The sequence below is a fragment of the Salmo salar genome, chromosome ssa19 (assembly GCF_905237065.1).
Source record: "Salmo salar chromosome ssa19, Ssal_v3.1, whole genome shotgun sequence".
Lineage (NCBI taxonomy): Eukaryota > Metazoa > Chordata > Actinopteri > Salmoniformes > Salmonidae > Salmo > Salmo salar.
The window spans coordinates 9868179-9889061 of record NC_059460.1 but is presented as its reverse complement, the minus strand read 5'-3'; the positions used below and the strand labels follow the sequence as shown (position 1 = coordinate 9889061).

The 20883-nt window shown below is 45.5% G+C and overlaps 1 protein-coding gene across 2 annotated transcripts in view; it reads left to right on the top strand.

Moving 5' to 3' along the window:
• LOC106578422 (catenin delta-2) overlaps window positions 1-19592 on the top strand; it is a 462724-nt gene extending 443132 nt beyond the window's left edge. The window contains exons 22-25 of one of the 2 annotated variants that reach the window (XM_014157181.2): window positions 10726-10852; window positions 13098-13229; window positions 16223-16299; window positions 16753-19592. In XM_014157181.2, coding sequence (XP_014012656.2) covers window positions 10726-10852; window positions 13098-13229; window positions 16223-16299; window positions 16753-17091 — 675 coding nt within the window. In that variant the 3' untranslated portion in view covers window positions 17092-19592. The remainder of the gene's footprint in view (window positions 1-10725; window positions 10853-13097; window positions 13230-16222; window positions 16300-16752) is intronic. The other variant, XM_014157182.2, reaches the window with a different exon arrangement.
• Window positions 19593-20883: the final 1291 nt, after the last annotated feature.

Here is a 20883-nt window from a genome sequence, read left to right as displayed (position 1 = left end):
GGACAGTGTCACGTGTGCTCCCTCTCTGGCCTCTAGGTCACCAGGCTGCTCGTTAGGACACACACCTGTCACCAGCGTTAGGGACATAATGACACTCACCTGGACTCCATCACCTCCTTGATTACCTGCCCTTTATATGTCACTCCCTTTGGTTTCTTCCCCAGTCGTCATTGTTCCTGTTTCATTTCAGTGCGCTGTTTGTGTTACGTGTTTGTTTAATTTATTTATTAAATGTATTCACTCCCAGAACTTGTTCCCAGCTCTCAGCGTACATCGTTACAGACAGAAAGGCTAAGGCACTTATCAAACTTCTCATCAGGTCTTTCTTAACTGATACCCAGCCTCATGTTGGTTATCTTTTTCTCTATAATATGCTGCAAACTCATCACATTTAGATGTGGAGGAAAGTTGACATACAGTGCATTCGGAAAGTATTCAGACCCCTTTACTTTTTCCACATTTTATTACGTTACAGCCTTGGTCTACAATTGATGAAATTGCTTTTTTTTCTCATCAATCTACACACAATACCCCATAATGACATTGCAAAAACAGGTTTGTAGACATTTTAGAACATTTATAAAATTTAAAAAAATGGAAATATCACATTTACATAAGTATTCAGTAGTTTGTTGAAGCACCTTTGACAGCGATTACAGCGTTGAGTCTTCTTGGGTATGACGCTTGTTTTTGGGGAGTTTTGCCCATTCTTCTCTGTAGCTCCTCTCAAACTCTGTCAGGATGGATGGGAACATTGCTGCACAGCTATTTTCAGGTCTCTCCAGAGATGTTCGATCAGGTTCAAGTCCACGCTCTGGCTGGGCCACTCAAGGACGTTCAGAGACTTCTCCCGAAGCCACTCCTGCATTGTCTTGACTGTGTGCTGAGTGTCGTTGTTCTGTTGGAAGGTGAAACTTCACCCCAGTCTTAGGTCCTGAGGGCTCTGGAGCAGGTTTTCATCAAGAATCTTTGCTCTGGTCATCTTTCCCTCGATCCTGACTAGTCTCCCAGTCCCCCCCACTGAAAAACATCCCCACAGCATGATGGTGGCACCACCATGCTTCGCCATAGGGATGGTGCCAGGTTTCCTCCAGACGTGACAGTTGGCATTCAGGCCAAAAAGTTCAATCTTAGTTTCATCAGACCAGAGAATATTGTTTCTGAGAGTCTTTTAGGTCACTTTTAGGTCACAAACTCCAAGCGGGCAGTCATGTGCCTTTTACTGAGGAGTGGCTTCTGTCTGGCCACTCTACAATAAAGGCCTGATTAGTGGAGTGCTGTAGAGATAGTTGTCTTTCTGGAAGGTTCTCCCATCTCCACAGAGGAACTTTGGAGCTCTGTCAGAGTGACCATCGGGTTCTGACCAAGGCCTTTCTCACCCGATTGCTCAGTTTGGCCTGGTGGCCAGCTCTAGGAAGAGTTTTGGTGGTTCCAACTTCTTCCATTTAAGAATGAAGGAGGCCACTGTTTTCTTGAGGACATTCAACGCTTTAATCCTCAGATTTGTACGTCAACACAATCCTGTCTCGGAGCTCTACGGACAATTCCTTCGACCTCATGGCTTGGTTTTTGCTCTGACATGCACTGTCAACTGTGGGACCTTATATAGACAGGTGTGTGCCTTTCCAAATCATGTCCAATCAATTGAATTTACCACAGGTGGACTCCAATCAAGTTGTAGAAACATGTCAAGGATGATCAATGGAAACAGGATGCACCTGAGCTCAATTTCGAGTCTCATAGCAAAGTATCTGAATACTTATGTAAATAAGGTATTTCTGTTTTTAATTCTTTATAAATGTACAAACAAATCTAAAAGCCTGTTTCGCTTTGTCATTATGGGATATTCTGTGTTGATTGATGTTGTAAGGGCTGTCTGAAGAGAGAGTGGACCAAAACGCAGCGGAGTTAGTGTTCATCATATTTAATACAAACGGAACACTATACAATTACAAAACAATAAACTGACAGCCAAACAGTCCTGTCAGGTGAAACACACTAACAGAAACAATTACCCACAAAACCCCAACGGAAAAACATGCACTTATGTGTGACTCCCAATCAACAGCAACGAACTTCAGCTGTGCCTGATTTGGGAGCCACACACGGCCAAAACAAAGAAATACAAAAACATAGAAACAGAACATAGAACGCCCACCCAATGTAACACCCTGGCCTAACCAAAATAAAGAACAAAAAAAACCCTCTCTATGGCCAGGGCGTTACAGATGTGGGAAAATAATGATTTAATCCATTTTAGAATAAGGCTGTAACGTACATTTTTGTGGGAAAAAGGGAAGGGGTCTGAATACTTTCCGAATGCACTGTTGGTTCGTGGGATTAGGATTTATCAGACCATCAGTGGTCGAGAAGAGCTCTCCCCAATTATTCTGATTAATAGTGATCAAATTTGAAAAATGAGCCCATCTGGGATTTCTAATTGCCTTGTAATATATGCCAAATTGCTCTCTCAGAATATCATAATGGACCCGCAACTTTTACTTTCTCCACTTAAGCTCTGCTTTTCTGCAATTTCTCTTTAATTGACTAGTTTTCTCACTCATTCAAGGGGCTCTCTGTTTGGACGTGTCCTTTTTCAACTTTACTGGAGCTATGGCATCAATAGTTGCCCTTAATGCTATTACATTTATCAACTAAATCATCAATAGAGGAAAGTAGAATAGGTGATGGAGTATTGTTCATACACTCAATAAAATCTGTAGTGGCTTCAGAGGTAAGATACTGTTTCTTAATAATGTGTTCAGTATTACCCTGTGCTATGGGAAACAAGGTAGTAAAACATCCACAGTGGTGATCAGATAAAGCAACATCAACAATAGAGGATATGTCAATAGAAAGCCCCTTGGTAATAACCAGGTCCAGAGTATTGTTGTGGTTATGGCTGGGCCCAGTAGAAAGCCCCTTGGTAATAACCAGGTCCAGAGTATGGCCACAGTTATGGGTGGGCCCAGTAGAAAGCCCCTTGGTAATAACCAGGTCCAGAGTATTGCTGTGGTTATGGCTGGGCCCAGTAGAAAGCCCCTTGGTAATAACCAGGTCCAGAGTATGGCCACAGTTATGGGTGGGCCCAATAGAAAGCCCCTTGGTAATAACCAGGTCCAGAGTATGGCCACAGTTATGGGTGGGCCCAGTAGAAAGCCCCTTGGTAATAACCAGGTCCAGAGTATGGCCACAGTTATGGGTGGGCCCAGTAGAAAGCCCCTTGGTAATAACCAGGTCCAGAGTATTGCCACAGTTATGGTGGGCCCAGTAGAAAGCCCCTTGGTAATAACCAGGTCCAGATATGGCCACAGTTATGGGTGGGCCCAGTAGAAAGCCCCTTGGTAATAACCAGGTCCAGAGTATGGCCACAGTTATGGGTGGGCCCAGTAGAAAGCCCCTTGGTAATCCGGTCCAGAGTATGGCCACAGTTATGGGTGGGCCCAGTAGAAAGCCCCTTGGTAATAACCAGGTCCAGAGTATGGCCACAGTTATGGGTGGGCCCAGTAGAAAGCCCCTTGGTAATAACCAGGTCCAGAGTATGGCCACAGTTATGGGTGGGCCCAGTAACATGTTGGATAAAGTCCATCAAGCTCAAACTATTCATAGATTCAATGGCCTTGGAGTCTCTTTGTCAACAAGAATATTATAATCACCAAACACAATGATTTTATCACAGTTCTCAAGGACAATAGACAATAGATCAGTAAAGAAAGTGGGGCAGTGCTTTGGTGGCCTAGACAGGGTTATGACCAGCACTGGTGGCCGACATGTAAACAGTATAGCATGATGCTCAAAAGACCCAAAGTCACCAAATGAAATGGCCTTACAGCCGAGAGCATTAGTTAAAGTAGAGGCTTGACAAAGAAGGCTCCTTGGGACTGTAGTGGCGAGGGTCGAGAGCTTCAAGTTCCTCGGTGTCCACATTAGTAAAGAATTATCATGCTCCATACACACCAAGACAGTCGTGAAGAGGGCACGACAAAGCCTCTTCCCCCTCAGGAGACTGAAAAGATTTCTCACGGGCCCTCAGATCCTCAAAACGTTCTACAGCTGCACCATTGGGATCATCTTGACTGGCTGCATCACCGCTTGGTATGGCAACTGCTTGGCATCCGACCGCAAGGCCCTACAGAGGGTAGTGTGTACAGCCCAGTACATCACTGGGGCCAAGCTCCCTGCCATCCAGAACCTCTATACCAGGCGGTGTCAGAGGAAGGCCCTAAACATTTTCAAAGTCTCCGGCTACCCAAGTCATAGACTGTTCTCTCTCCTACCGCATGACAAGCGGTACCGATGCACCAAGTCTAGAACCATCAGGACACTGAACAGCTTCTACCCCCAACCAATAAGAATGCTAAATAGGTAGTTAAATTGTTAATCAAATAGCTACCTGGATTATCTGCACTGACCCATTTTGCGCTAACGCTTTTGACTCATCACTTACACTGCTGCTACTGTCTATTATCTATCCTGTTGCCTGGTCACTTTATCTCTACATATATGTATATATCTACCTGCATTACCTCATACCCCTGCACATGGACTCGGTACTGGTACCCTGTGTATATAGCCATGTTGTCCTTACTCATTGTGTATTTATTCCTCGTGTTATTATTTTTATATTATTTCTCTTTTTCTCTCTACATTGTTGGGAAGGGCCCGTAAGTGAGCATTTCACTGTTAGTCGACACCTTTTGTTTACGAAACATGTGACAAATAAAATGTGATTCGATTTCCTGACAGCTAACGCAAATCAGGTGTCAGACAAGGTTACTGATCATGCATAGCACGGGAAGGTCACACACATGCTGTGTGCATGTGTCCTGCGTGTGTTGGATGTATAGCATGTGTGAGGCCTGTGTGCATGGCTCTGCATGGTTTCCAGTCTAACTATAGTCTGATAGCAGAGAATGCCAGTGGGGGGATGGTACAATAGGCGAGGGGAGTGCAGAGAGAGGAGGAGGAGAGGGAGTTGAGCTGTCTGAGGCGTAGTCATGTGTGAGAGATAGAATATGTGTGTGTGTATGCCTTCTTGCTGGCTAGTGAGCATGTCTGTGACATAGTTTTCATTTCAAAATATCCTTAACAGTCTACTGAATGGGAAAAGTTTCCTTAGATTCCTTTCAAATAGTCACAGCCTTTATTGGGCTTTAGGAATTCAGTTATAAGATCAGAGTGTAGATGAAATCAGAGTGTTTTATTATATTGTAATGAAACAGGCAGGGAGCAGGTCTCGAACCCTTGACCTTCTAGCCCGAAGTCCGGCGCACTATCGACTGTGCCGCAAAAGCATGCTCAAGCGGCAGAGTCGATTTCCGCACTTATAAACCCAGGGTCGTTACACTACTCCCTCCTTTTAAAGAGCGCGTCCTCACGCTAGCTTGCGACTCTACGTCTTACAGGAACGCGCTCACCGGCCAAGCACACGCACTGTCGTGGATGCAAGGTCCGATCACTTCCGACACCAATGTAATGACCTGACTAGATCATAAAGGAGCAATTGTCCAGACAGAGGATGGAGTTAACGAATTTACGGTTTATTAACCCAACTTAACACAGGCCACTGTTTGGCCGTAGCCCACGCCAAATAAATGAAAGGTACCCTACAAACTTCTCTTGTGAAGCCCAGACGTAAGAGAGAGAACAATGGCTAAACCCGGTCTTAACTTCCAATGCTCCATCCCCCTGCCCAACCCCCCTCCACGCCACTCCGCCAACCACCAGGCTGCCCGGTATCAGAACATTCCAGGCAATCCCGTGATTGGCAGATAGCAGGTTGATTGGCATGACCCCGCGAACACTGGTAAGTACAACACAACCCACTAATAGCCTAACACATAACCCACAGCTGTCTGTGCGGGTCGCTACAATATTAAATCCCTTACTTATTAATTTATTCTAAGTGGCTCAACACTTTAATATGGAATATGTCTAACATTAAACACTCATTTCCCATTGTCCTCTCTCCCATTCCCAGTTTGATGTGGAATAGACCTATTTCTGAGAGACAGAGTCACGACTATTTCTTTACTCACACACACACACACACACACACACACACACACACACACACACACACACACACACACACACACACACACACACACACACACACACACACACACACACACACACACACACACACACACACACACACACACACACATGCACACATGCACCGACATGCACACACACGTTATACAGCTGTCTCAGTGAGAACATAAAGGGGATTTGACTGTAGGGAAAAAAGAAAAGCATGAAGGGCTGAAGGTTAAAAAGCATGACATGGAATGAGTGTGGTAAAACGACAGAAGTTGCCGTGGCTGAGGCCTGGAGGGACGAACCATTTTTTCGTAACCTTTATTCAGCCTAATCGCATCACACACACATACACGCACGCACCTTGTGCGTAGGCTTTAAGTGCCTTTATTCGCCTCTTACCTTGCAGCCTTGAAATACCTGTCCAATGTGGTTAGATGCAAGAGGCACAATGGTTGCCTGGCAACGAAACTCTCTCCTTGCTGGGAGGGGGGGAGGTGAAGATAGATAGGGAGAGGAGAGAGGGTAAGATAAGTGAGGGTATGGAGGGGAGAAATGAGAGTCAGGGGATATGAAGGGAGGAGAGAGGGTAAGATAAGTGAGAGTATGGAGGAAGGTAATGAGAGTGAGGGGATATGAGGAGAGGAGAGAGGGTAAGCTAAGTGAGGGTGTGGAGGGGGAAATGAGAGAGGGGATATGAGGAGAGGAGAGAGAAGGTAGGATAAGTGAGGGTGTGGAGGGGGGAAATGAGAGTGAGGGATATGAAGAGAGGAGAGAGGGTAAGATAAGTGAGGGTATGGAGGGAGGAAATGAGAGTCAGGGGATATGAAGAGAGGAGACAGGGTAAGATAAGTGAGGGTGTGGAGGGGGGAAATGAGAGTCAGGGGATATGAGGAGAGGAGAGAGGGTAAGCTAAGTGAGGGTGTGGAGGGAGGAAATGAGAGTGAGGGATATGAAGAGAGGAGAGAGGGTAAGATAAGTGAGGGTGTGGAGGGAGGAAATGAGAGTGAGGGATATGAAGAGAGGAGAGAGGGAAATTGGGGCGTCTTCGAACTGTATCAGAGAGGATCCAACCTTTGATCCTTCTGGAGCTCTGCAGGAAACAGGCATGTCACGGCAGGACAGAATGTGTGCGTGCGTGCGTTAGCAGATAAGGTAAAAGGTGAATAATGGCAGACAAGGGGAAGGCTTCCAAAGGAGGGAGAAATACTGGTGTCAGAGCAGTCATGATTGTTACAGTATAATGACATCATTATTAACTATAAGGGTTATGGCTCTTGTATAGAGGGTCCTAATGATGAATCCAATGTTTAATGCTTTGTTAAGTGTTGTTTTCCATTATCCTGTTTTTCTTCTTTATTTAATTGTGTTCCAGCTCAGTTGGTACCTGTTGTAGCTTTCTGTCATATCAACACAGCAATTATAGAGCAGCAATTATGTGAGTGGAGTTTTGGGTGGTTAAGGTAGAGAAGCATCGTTAGTGTAGACGTTGACTTAATTGGTGGGTGAACCCAACTGAAGACTTCTGTCTGTTCCATCTACAGTCTCTATATTGAAACAACAGCTGCTGTAATGTGGTGTTATAGTCATCTGGTGAATCACCTAACAGGGATCACTGTGGTGTTATCGTCATCTGGTGAATCACCTAACAGGGATCACTGTGGTGTTATCGTCATCTGGTGAATCACCTAACAGGGATCACTGTGGTGTTATAGTCATCTGGTGAATCACCTAACAGGGATCACTGTGGTGTTATAGTCATCTGGTGAATCACCTAACAGGGATCACTGTGGTGTTATAGTCATCTGGTGCAGGACCTAACAGGGATCACTGTGGTGTTATAGTCATCTGGTGAATCACCTAACAGGGATCACTGTGGTGTTATAGTCATCTGGTGCAGGACCTAACAGGGATCACTGTGGTGTTATAGTCATCTGGTGAATCACCTAACAGGGATCACTGTGGTGTTATAGTCATCTGGTGAATCACCTAACAGGGATCACTGTGGTGTTATAGTCATCTGGTGAATCACCTAACAGGGATCACTGTGGTGTTATAGTCATCTGGTGAATCACCTAACAGGGATCACTGTGGTGTTATAGTCATCTGGTGAATCACCTAACAGGGATCACTGTGGTGTTATAGTCATCTGGTGCAGGACCTAACAGGGATCACTGTGGTGTTATAGTCATCTGGTGAATCACCTATCAGGGATCACTGTGGTGTTATAGTCATCTGGTGCAGGACCTAACAGGGATCACTGTGGTGTTATAGTCATCTGGTGCAGGACCTAACAGGGATCACTGTGGTGTTATAGTCATCTGGTGCAGGACCTAACAGGGATCACTGGTGTTATATTCATCTGATGAATGACCTAACAGGGATCACTGTGGTGTTATATTCATCTGGTGCAGGACCTAACAGGGATCACTGTGGTGTTATAGTCATCTGGTGCAGGACCTAACAGGGATCACTGGTGTTATATTCATCTGATGAATGACCTAACAGGGATCATTGTGGTGTTATAGTCATCTGGTGCAGGACCTAACAGGGATCACTGTGGTGTTATATTCATCTGGTGCAGGACCTAACAGGGATCACTGTGGTGTTATAGTCATCTGGTGCAGGACCTAACAGGGATCACTGTGGTGTTATATTCATCTGGTGCAGGACCTAACAGGGATCACTGTGGTGTTATATTCATCTGGTGCAGGACCTAACAGGGATCACTGTGGTGTTATATTCATCTGGTGCAGGACCTAACAGGGATCACTGTGGTGTTATATTCATCTGGTGCAGGACCTAACAGGGATCACTGTGGTGTTATAGTCATCTGGTGCAGGACCTAACAGGGATCACTGTGGTGTTATATTCATCTGGTGCAGGACCTAACAGGGATCACTGTGGTGTTATATTCATCTGGTGCAGGACCTAACAGGGATCACTGTGGTGTTATATTCATCTGGTGAATCACCTAACAGGGATCACTGTGGTGTTATAGTCATCTGGTGAATCACCTAACAGGGATCACTGTGGTGTTATAGTCATCTGGTGCAGGACCTAACAGGGATCACTGTGGTGTTATAGTCATCTGGTGAATCACCTAACAGGGATCACTGTGGTGTTATAGTCATCTGGTGAATCACCTAACAGGGATCACTGTGGTGTTATAGTCATCTGGTGAATCACCTAACAGGGATCACTGTGGTGTTATATTCATCTGGTGCAGGACCTAACAGGGATCACTGTGGTGTTATATTCATCTGGTGCAGGACCTAACAGGGATCACTGTGGTGTTATATTCATCTGGTGCAGGACCTAACAGGGATCACTGTGGTGTTATATTCATCTGGTGCAGGACCTAACAGGGATCACTGTGGTGTTATATTCATCTGGTGAATCACCTAACAGGGATCACTGTGGTGTTATAGTCATCTGGTGCAGGACCTAACAGGGATCACTGTGGTGTTATATTCATCTGGTGCAGGACCTAACAGGGATCACTGTGGTGTTATAGTCATCTGGTGAATCACCTAACAGGGATCACTGTGGTGTTATAGTCATCTGGTGCAGGACCTAACAGGGATCACTGTGGTGTTATATTCATCTGGTGCATGACCTAACAGGGATCACTGTGGTGTTATATTCATCTGGTGCAGGACCTAACAGGGATCACTGTGGTGTTATATTCATCTGGTGCAGGACCTAACAGGGATCACTGTGGTGTTATATTCATCTGGTGCATCACCTAACAGGGATCACTGTGGTGTTATATTCATCTGGTGCAGGACCTAACAGGGATCACTGTGGTGTTATATTCATCTGGTGCAGGACCTAACAGGGATCACTGTGGTGTTATAGTCATCTGGTGCAGGACCTAACAGGGATCACTGTGGTGTTATAGTCATCTGGTGCAGGACCTAACAGGGATCACTGTGGTGTTATATTCATCTGGTGAATCACCTAACAGGGATCACTGTGGTGTTATAGTCATCTGGTGCAGGACCTAACAGGGATCACTGTGGTGTTATATTCATCTGGTGCAGGACCTAACAGGGATCACTGTGGTGTTATATTCATCTGGTGAATGACCTAACAGGGATCACTGTGGTGTTATAGTCATCTGGTGCAGGACCTAACAGGGATCACTGTGGTGTTATAGTCATCTGGTGCAGGACCTAACAGGGATCACTGTGGTGTTATAGTCATCTGGTGAATCACCTAACAGGGATCACTGTGGTGTTATAGTCATCTGGTGCAGGACCTAACAGGGATCACTGTGGTGTTATATTCATCTGGTGCAGGACCTAACAGGGATCACTGTGGTGTTATATTCATCTGGTGCAGGACCTAACAGGGATCACTGTGGTGTTATAGTCATCTGGTGCAGGACCTAACAGGGATCACTGTGGTGTTATATTCATCTGGTGCAGGACCTAACAGGGGTCACTGTGGTGTTATATTCATCTGGTGCAGGACCTAACAGGGATCACTGTGGTGTTATATTCATCTGGTGCAGGACCTAACAGGGATCACTGTGGTGTGTGATTCATTTGAAGACATTTGAATATATCTGTCTGTGTATGTTCTGTATGATGGTTTTTTCAATGTGTGTACTTTATAGGGCGATTCTAACAAGTTTCTCTCTCCCTCTTTTGTTTTCTCTCTCTCTCTCTCCTACAGGATGGTTTCTCTCAGTATCACTTTGTTGGTTCTGCCTCTACGATAGAGAGAGACAGACAGAGACCCTACTCCTCCTCTCGCACCCCCTCTGTGTCCCCCGTACGAACCTCACCCAACAACCGCTCAGGTCAGTGTTTGTGTGTGTGTGTGTGTGTGTGTGTGTGTGTGTGTGTGTGTGTGTGTGTGTGTGTGTGTGTGTGTGTGTGCGTGCGTGCGTGCGTGCGTGCGTGCGTGTGTGTGTAAGCTGTCCTCTCTGTCACCCTGATAAACTCTTGCCTCCAACTTCCTCTCCCTTAAAAAGGCCAATGAGCCAGAGAGCTATAGGAAGAGTACATTATCATTATCCATTAGCATCAGTGCTAGCGTGCCTACGGGCTTTCAGACTTTGCATGGTTAGCAATAGCCAATAGCACCAGGGCTAGCCTGCCTGTGGCTGTGATTCCTCCACAGTGGATTTAGCCTGGTGATGAGGCAGAAAAGTGCTTTTCCTCCCCCTGGCTTAGTGGACTCTTTAACTGGCCCTGGCCTTAGCTTCAGAGCAACTAGCTTCCCTGCTTAATGGTGTGTGTGTGTGTGTGTGTGTGTGTGTGTGTGTGTGTGTGTGTGTGTGTGTGTGTGTGTGTGTGTGTGTGTGTGTGTGTGTGTGTGTGTGTGTGTGTGTGTGTGTGTGTGTGTGTGTGTGTGTGTGTGTGTGTGTGTGTGTGTGTGTGTGTGTGTGTGTGTGCATGTGCGTATGTGCCTGTGTGTTCAATAGCTTTTCCATCTCAAGGTCAATGAAAAAAACATCACTATGTCTTGCCACTTCATTTCTCTGCACCTACTAAGAGCAGTATTATAATGGCATACTGCAAGTGAGAGTGTGGTATAGTAGTGATAACAGTTCCCTGAGGAGGGAAGTTAGACATGATGACGTAAGTTGTAAGAGGAGGAGAGGGGAAGATGAGTCTAACTTTGAATATTGACATTGAGAATCAGGAGCTTAGAGGGATACAGACACCCTGCTCTCTCCTTTCCTCCATCCCTCACCTCCCTCCTTTCCACACGTCTTCTCCCCCGACGTTCCTCTCCTCATTCTCCCTCTCCTTTATCACTCTCTATTCCTGCGTTGCATGGTTCTCTCGTTCTTCTGTTCCCCTGCTCTCCAGTACATGCTGTTCTGGATCTGCTACAACCATGCTTTCTAGCCTCTGAGACCGATCAAAGCAGATTGAGAGAGGGAGGGAGGGAAGAGAGATAGAGACAGAGAGAGAGAGAGAGAGAGAGAGAGAGAGAGAGAGAGAGAGAGATGCGTGTGCGTCATCATCATTCAAGCGTAGGACCTTGTCTGTTCTCTGTGATTAACACTAGCCAAGAGAGACCCTGACCTAGGGGCCCGTGCACACACACTGTCTCTGTGGGACTGTAGTAAATGATAAGGGTTTCATGGCTGAACTGTTTCTCTCCTCAGACAATCTCAGAGTAACTGACTGATGCTGCTCACATGACTGTTCTAACTGTGAGTGTGTGTGTGTGTTTGTGTGCGTGCATGTGTGTGCATGTGTCTGTGCAAGCGTGTGTGACCTTTCAAAGCCCTTAGGCGCTCACTGTACCATGCTGATAGCTCTCAGACCTGATCTCCATGGGTAACCGTATCTAACAGTGAAGAGCCTGGTCTCCGGGGTTACAGGATCTAACAGTGTTGTGTTACGGTAGTGATTATCCGTTTAACATAGTTGCTGTCACAGGGTTGTCACACTCCCCTCCTCTCCCCTCTCCTCTCACCTCCTCTCTCCTCCTTTCCCCTCCTCAACCCTCCTCTCCCCACCCATCCTCTCCCTTCCTATCTCCCCCCTCCTCTCCCCTCCCCTCCTCTCCTCTCCCCACCCCTCCTCTCCTCCCCCCCCACTCCCCTCCTCTCCCCTCCCTTCCCCTCCCATCTCCCCCCTCCTCTCACCTCCTCTCCCCTCCCCTCCTCTCCTCTCCTCTCCTCTCCTCTCCCCAACTCTCCCCTCCTCTCCTCTCCCCACCTCTCCCCTCCTCTCCTCCTCTCCTCCTCTCTCTATTGTTCTAGTAAGGAACAGTACGTTGTGTATATTTCTATTAGATTATTTATATTTATAGAATGCTGTAGTCTTTTACACTTGATAAGAGTGTTTAGGTAAGCAGTATCATAGACTGTAGTGTGTGAGTAAGCATTTTCAGGGGACTGTAAGAGGAGATCACATGGCCCCTGTGAGTGAGTGTCTGTGTGTTCGTGTGTGTGTGAGAGTAAGGGTTTTCAAGGGAATTACTGTGTGCTACTCTGACCTGCAGGAGACGACCTTCATGCTGTCACACTAAACATACCTAATGATGAGTAATGTGTGTGTCTGACCGGTGTGTGTGTAATACAGTAAGCGCCCCGGCCTCTCCCAGAGAGATGATGAGTATGAAGGATCGCAAGCCCGAAAACGACTCCACGGCAACCAACGCAGGTTTCCACAGCAACAAAGGAGAGCACACATCCCGGAAAGACGCCATGGCAGGTGTGTGAGAGGAGACATAAAGAATAGATTATTACGCATCTCTTTCCGCCATTCTCCCCCCTCTCTCTCTACCCCTCCCTCTCTCTCCCCCCCCCTCTCTCCTCTTTACAATTACAATTACGTCATTTAGCAGACGTCATTCCCGTCATTCCCTGCCTCCCTCTCTCTCCCACTCCCTCTCTCTTCCCCCTCTCTCTCTCTTACTCTCTCCCCTTCCCTCCCTCCCTCTCTCTCCCCCTCCCTCTCTCTCCCCTCTCTCTCTCTCCCCCATCCCTCTCTCTCTCCTCCTCCCTCTCTCCCCCTCTCTCTCTCCTCCTCCATCTCTCTCTCTTCCCCCTCCCTCTCTCTCTCCTCCCTCTCACTCTCTCCCCCCTCCCTCTCTCTCCCCCCCTCCCTCTCTCTCCTCCTCCCTCTCTCCCTCCTCTCTCTCTCCTCCTCTCTCTCTCTCTCTCTCTCTCCCCCCCTCCCTCTCTCTCCCCCTCTCTCTCCCCCTCTCTCTCTCCTCCCTCTCTCTCTCCCCCCCTCCGTCTCTCTCCCCCCTCCCTCTCTCTTCCCCTCCCTCTATCTATTGCTGAGTTTTTCTCATATAATAACCTCAATAGATCACAAATAAAATAATGTCCAGGACAAATGTTTGAGTTCTCGAATCAAACGGTTTGTTCTGAAACTCAACATGGTGGTAGCCTACGCCAGATACATCTGTATAATACACAAATCATCAACAATTAGCTATCTCACTGTCCATCGCCTCAGTCAAGACCTGCCACTTCCAGAATCCTACATTTGTTTAAGTTTTGTTTTCAAAGCATCTTTTATATTGTCTTTGTAATGAAAGTGCTATATAAAATATCTATATAAAATATATAAATATCTATTATTATTATTATTATTATTATTATACAGGTAACTGCATTAAATGATGGTTCTGGTGGCTCTGTTGTGGTCTGGGGTATCATTTTCCTGGCATGGTTTAGGTCCTCTCAACCCCTTAGAGGACAAGGTAAAGGCCAATACAGCCATTCTGACTGATCATTTCTATCCTGATGGGAGTGGTCTCTTCCAGGATGACAGTACCTTCATCCGCAGGGCACAACTGGTCACTGAATGGTTTGATGAGCATGAAAACGATGTTTCACCATATGCCATGACCGTCTGTCACCAGCTCTCAACCCAACTGAAGACTTATGGGAGATTCTGGAGATGCGCCTGAGACTGCGTTTTCCACCACCATCAACAAAACACCAAATGATGGTATTTCTCGTGGAAGAAGGGTGTCACATCCTTCCAATAGAGTTCCAGACACTTATAGAATATATGCCAAGGTGCATTGATGCTGTTCTGGCTCGTGGTGGCCCGTGGTGGCCCAACACCCCTTTATTTTGGCAGTTTCCTGTAGCTCTCTTATCTCATTAAGAGGCATTCACTAATTACTAGTTTAGACTTACATTCTGTATAGACATTTTGTCACTAATTAACTGTGCTACTTAAAGGCTGATGTTGTTTTCACCAGAGTCTCTGACATGTTCTCAGGCTAAAGGCTGATGTTGTTTTCACCAGAGTCTCTGACATGTTCTCAGGCTAAAGGCTGATGTTGTTTTCACCAGAGTCTCTGACATGTTCTCAGGCTAAAGGCTGATGTTGTTTTCACCAGAGTCTCTGACATGTTCTCAGGCTAAAGGCTGATGTTGTTTTCACCAGAGTCTCTGACATGTTCTCAGGCTAAAGGCTGATGTTGTTTTCACCAGAGTCTCTGACATGTTCTCAGGCTAAAGGCTGATGTTGTTTTCACCAGAGACTCTGACATGTTCTCAGGCTGAAGGCTGATGTTGTTTTCACCAGAAGTTCTGGTGAGAGGCTAAAGGCTGATGTTGTTTTCACCAGAGACTCTGACATGTTCTCAGGCTAAAGGCTGATGTTGTTTTCACCAGAGTCTCTGACATGTTCTCAGGCTAAAGGCTGATGTTGTTTTCACCAGAGTCTCTGACATGTTCTCAGGCTAAAGGCTGATGTTGTTTTCACCAGAGTCTCTGACATGTTCTCAGGCTAAAGGCTGATGTTGTTTTCACCAGAGTCTCTGACATGTTCTCAGGCTAAAGGCTGATGTTGTTTTCACCAGAGTCTCTGACATGTTCTCAGGCTAAAGGCTGATGTTGTTTTCACCAGAGTCTCTGACATGTTCTCAGGCTAAAGGCTGATGTTGTTTTCACCAGAGTCTCTGACATGTTCTCAGGCTAAAGGCTGATGTTGTTTTCACCAGAGTCTCTGACATGTTCTCAGGCTAAAGGCTGATGTTGTTTTCACCAGAGTCTCTGACATGTTCTCAGGCTAAAGGCTGATGTTGTTTTCACCAGAGTCTCTGACATGTTCTCAGGCTAAAGGCTGATCTTGTTTTCACCAGAGTCTCTGACATGTTCTCAGGCTAAAGGCTGATGTTGTTTTCACCAGAGTCTCTGACATGTTCTCAGGCTAAAGGCTGATGTTGTTTTCACCAGAAGTTCTGGTGAGAGGCTGAAGGCTGATGTTGTTTTCACCAGAGACTCTGACATGTTCTCAGGCTGAAAGGCTGATGTTGTTTTCACCAGAAGTTCTGGTGAGAGGCTGAAGGACACATTCTCTCTTTAATATACTTATTCTTTCTCACACTTCTTCTCCATCTATTTCTCTCAGTCGTTGTCGTTCTGTTTTTCTTTCTGTCTTTCTTTCCTTCTCTCAATTTAATTCTAAGGTATTTTATTGGCATGGGAAACACAGGTATACATTGCCAAAGCTATTGAAATAAACAATTTAAAAAATACCAGTAAACATTACACTCACAAATGTTCTCTCTCTCTCTCTCCCTCCCTCTCCCTCTCTCTCTCACACGCTCTCTCTCTGACACGGTCTCTTTATCTCTCTCTTTCTCTCTCACACTCTCTCACTCTCTGACACTGTCTCTCTCTTTCTCTCTCTCACACACTCTCTCTCTCTCTGACACCGTCGCTCTCTTCTTTCAGTCCAAATCTCCTGTGGAACATCCACGTTGTTCCGGAACTCTTATGTAACTGCTAATGACGACATTAAACACAACCAGGTGAGTTACAGTACAACTACAAACACACACCCACACACACACATGAAAATACACACATGCGCATGCAGGCATGCACATACACACACACTCACATTGCTGCACGCACACACAGACACGCACAGATTTTTATGGCACGTCTTGTTAGCAAGTTACCTCCTTGGCATCTGGTGCCATGGTGATGGTTGTCATGGTTGCGTCTTCAGGAAGGTGGAGGTTCTGATAAGCTCTGATGTGTTCCGGAATCTTCACCAATGCCGCGCCCACAAACTGGAGAGCGTGAAACCGTGGAAACCTGAAACCACACCCCGCGCTTATCCAATTAAAAACCTTATCTTATCACCTCAGATGAAGTTAGACCAATTAAACTGCTCTGTGAAATGTGTCAACGTAAACTTAATACAGCCTCAATTTTGGAAGATGAAACTAACTGTATCGTTTCTGATGTGTGATGAGTTTTTATTTCCTCTCCAGATCCCTCCTCAGCCCATGACCATAGCTCCGCAGGCAGACTGCTCCTCTACACCTCTAAAAGACTACGACACGTTCCCTCCATCCCTCCCTCCATCCTTCCCTCCACCGCAGAACCCCGGCCGCATGCTGGATGAGTCCTTCTTCGAGCCTCCAGACCAGCCCCTCCCCCAGCCCCCGTCTCAGGCTGCCACCGACCTCCGGATGCACCTGGGCCTCAAATCCACCGGCAACTACGTGGACTTCTACTCTGCATCCCGGCCCTACTCCGAACTCAACTACGAGACCAGCCACTACCCGGCTTCGCCTGACTCCTGGGTCTAGAGACAGGAGTCACAACTTATCTCTGGTCCTGGAGAGACATAGGCTTGTGAAGGCTTTAGCTCCAGCCTTGCAGTAACAACACCTGATTCAAGTAATTGAAGTGTTATGAACAGTTGTTTTTAGGATATCAGGTTTATTAGTGCTGGACTGGAACAAAAGCCTCCAGGACTGGGAGTGAAAACACTGATGTAGAGTAAGGTGGGGGTGGGAGGTTAATATTAGTTACTAACCGCAGCAGAGATTGAGGGGGTAGAGGAGGGAGGTGCCAGGGGGTTGTTAGGGACTGAGGCGTGAAGAGAGACTGTGCATGTGCATGAATACCACAATACATTTTCTTTCTACCAGTTCAGTTTGTTCAAAGCTTGTTCCACTGGGAAAGTGAATGTATGGATATGTCAAAAGGGAGAGAAAGAAAGAGAGAGGGAGAGAGAGAGCCTTGACGGAAAGAAAGAGAAAGAGAGAGAGAGAGAGTGAAGGCCTTGACGGAAAGAAAGCGAGAAAACAAGTGAATGATGACGGAGGGCTCTTACACTGACCTTCAGAAAGGAGGAGAAGAGACGAGGTGTGGAGAAATGGAGGAGAGGAAGAGTGGCGGTGAGGGTTCTTTGCCAAGTCGGGATGAAAAGCGACAGAACAGAGAAGGGAGAGAGGGATGAGTGGAATACACCAAGGAGTGTACAGGAAAAACTAAGGGAGCAGCTTTCCACCCATTCATTACATTGACTTCTGACTTTCACCTTTCTATGGAATGTCCTCTATTCAAGAAGACTCTTCCAGCCATTTTATTTTCACATATTTTTTATTTGTATTTTTTTAAGTTGTGGATGTATAGTATTTTTGGTGTACAGTACAGTACAGTGACAGTTGAGAGACTTGTGTGGTATTGTGTATATTACACGAGTCACTAGCGACCGACCACTGCATATTGTTAGTTTGTAACAGGAGAGGCTGAGAAGAAAACACACACCATTTGGAACAATGTCTATCAATGATCACTGTCTCCCTTTCCCAACCCACATCTGTTCGAACAGCCAGTGGTTGACTAGCAGTATTGTCTGTTCTCTGATCACGAAAAATGTCTGTCCAAAGCAGTTCAAGACCGACTACAACACCGATGACATCATTCCACACTCCTTCTTGACAGACTGCTTTTTCACTGCCTAAACAATTAGATGTAGATATTTGAAATATATGGTTCTTGTTTCTCCGTTTCCACACTCTGATATTTGATTTTGAAGATACAGTATTTAAAAGTTCTGAATTAAAAGGGTTTTGTCATCCACAGTTACATGATACAATCTGTCCCTTGTACAAGAACCAACCTTCTGCTTTCTAAGATGTTCTACTAGGTTGTACGTACCACCACTGTACATTAGAGAGAGAAGTGACATTGTGCCAAACTTTGCCCTCTCTGGTTCCAGCCCTAGACTGGAGGATGTATGCGACTCTCAGTTGACGTTTACAGACCATGACCAGTCATTCTCTCTCTTGTTTGTAACTGCTTTGGTTCCTAACTGTGTTTTGATGGGAGTAAGCTATACACTACCTACAGAGGGGTATCACTATAGAAAGGGGTACGTACGTCTCCTTCTTAAATTAACAGACCTGCCTATGTTAGTTGAGCGTGTATGTGTGTGCGTGTGTGTGTGTGTGTGTGTGTGTGTGCATGTGCGCGTTTGGGTGTGTGTCTTGATCAATGTCTGAAAGAAGAGGCATCCCTACAGATAAGAGTCAGATTTTACAAAACACAACCCAAAGCAAAATTCACTTGACTGACATGTCCATAGAGAATGAATGACAAATCTATATATACAGTGCCTTCAGAAAGTATTCATACCCCTTGACTTATTCCATATTTTGTTGTTACAGCCTGAATTCAAAATGGATGAAATCTTTTTTTCTTCTCATCCATCCACACACAATACCCCATAATGACAGTGAAAACAGGTTTTTAGAAATGTTTGCAAATGTGTTGAAAATGAAATACAGAAATATTTCACACCTTTGGCAGCGATTGTGAGTCTTTCTGGGTAAGTCTAAGAGCTTTACACACCTGGATTGTGCAACATTATACCCGTTATTATTTTTGAAATTCTTCAAGCTCTGTCAAATGTGTTTTCAAGTCTGCCATAGATTATTTATTTGTATTTATTTTTTCCACCCTTTTTCTCCCCAATTACGATCTTGTTTCATCGCTGCAACTCCCCAATGGACTCTGAAAAGGTGAAGGTTGAGTCATGTGTCCTCCGTAACATGACCTGCCAAACTGCGCTCCTTAACACCCGCCCACTTAACCCGGAAGCCAGCTGCACCAATGTGTCAGAGGAAACACCATTCAACTGACGACGGAAGTCAGCTGGCAGGCGCCCAGCCTGCCATAAGGCGTCGCTAGAGCGTGATGAACCAAGTAAAGCCCCCTCGGCCAAACCCTCCCCTAACCCGGACGACACTGGGCCAATTGTGTGTCAGCCTATGGGACTCCCGGTCATGGCCGGTTGTGACACTGCCTGGGATTGAACCCAGGTCTGTAGTGTCTATAGTGACACCTCAAGCGCCACTCAGGAGGCCCCCTGCCATAGATTTTTAAGTAGATTTTAGTCAAAACTGTAACTTGGCCATTCAGGAACATTCAATGTCTTCTTGGTAAGCAACTGTATTGTAGATTTGGCATGGTGTTTTAGGTTATTATCCTGCTGAAAGGTGAATTAATCTCCCAGTGTCTTGTGGAAAGCAGACTGAATCAGGTTTTCCTATAGGATTTTGCCTGTGCTTATCTCCAATCCGTTTATTTTTTATGCTGAAAAACTCCCCAGTCCTTAACGATTACAAGCATACCCATAACATGATGCAGCCACCACTATGCTTGCAAATATGGAGCATGGTTCTCAGTAATGTATTGTATTGAATTTGCCCCAAACATAACACCTTGTATTCAGGACAAAAAGTTAATTGCTTTGCCATATTTTTTAGCAGTATTACTTTAGTGCCTTGTTGCAAACAGGATGCATGTTTTGGAATATTTCTATTCTAAACAGGCTGCCTTCTTTTCACTCTGTTAATTAGGTTAATATTGTGGAGTAACTACAATGTTGTAGATCCATCCTCAGTTTTCTCCTATCACAGCCATTAAACCCTGTACTGTTTTAACTTCACAATTGGCCTCATGGTGATATCCCTGAGTGGTTTCCTTCCTCTCCGGCAGCTGAGTTAGGAAGAATTTTCTTTGTAATGACTGGGTGTATTGATACACCATCCAAAGTGTAATTAATAACTTCATCATGCTCAAAGGGATATTTAATGTGTGTTGTTTTTAACCCATCTACCAATAGGTGCCCTTCTTTGCAAAGCATTGGAAAACCTCCCTGGTCTTTGTGGTTGAATCTGTGTTTGAAATTCACTGCTCGACTGAGGGACCTTATAGATAATTGTATGTGTGGGGTACAGAAATTAGGTAGTCATTCAAAAATAATGTTAAACACTATTATTGCATACAGAGGGAGTCCATGCAACTTATTGTGACTTGTTAAGTACAGTTTTACTTTTGATCTTATTTAGGCTTGCTATAACAAAGAGGTTGAATACAGTGGAGGCTGCTTCCACTTATTCCACAACAGCCATTACCACAAGCCCATCCACCCCAATTAAGCTGCCACCAACCTCCTGTGGTTGAATACTCATTAACTCAAGACATTTAAGCTTTTCATGTTTTATTAATTTGTAAAAAAAATAATTGAAAAACATAATTCCATATTATGGGGTATTGTGTGTAGGCCAGTGACAAAAAACAATTTA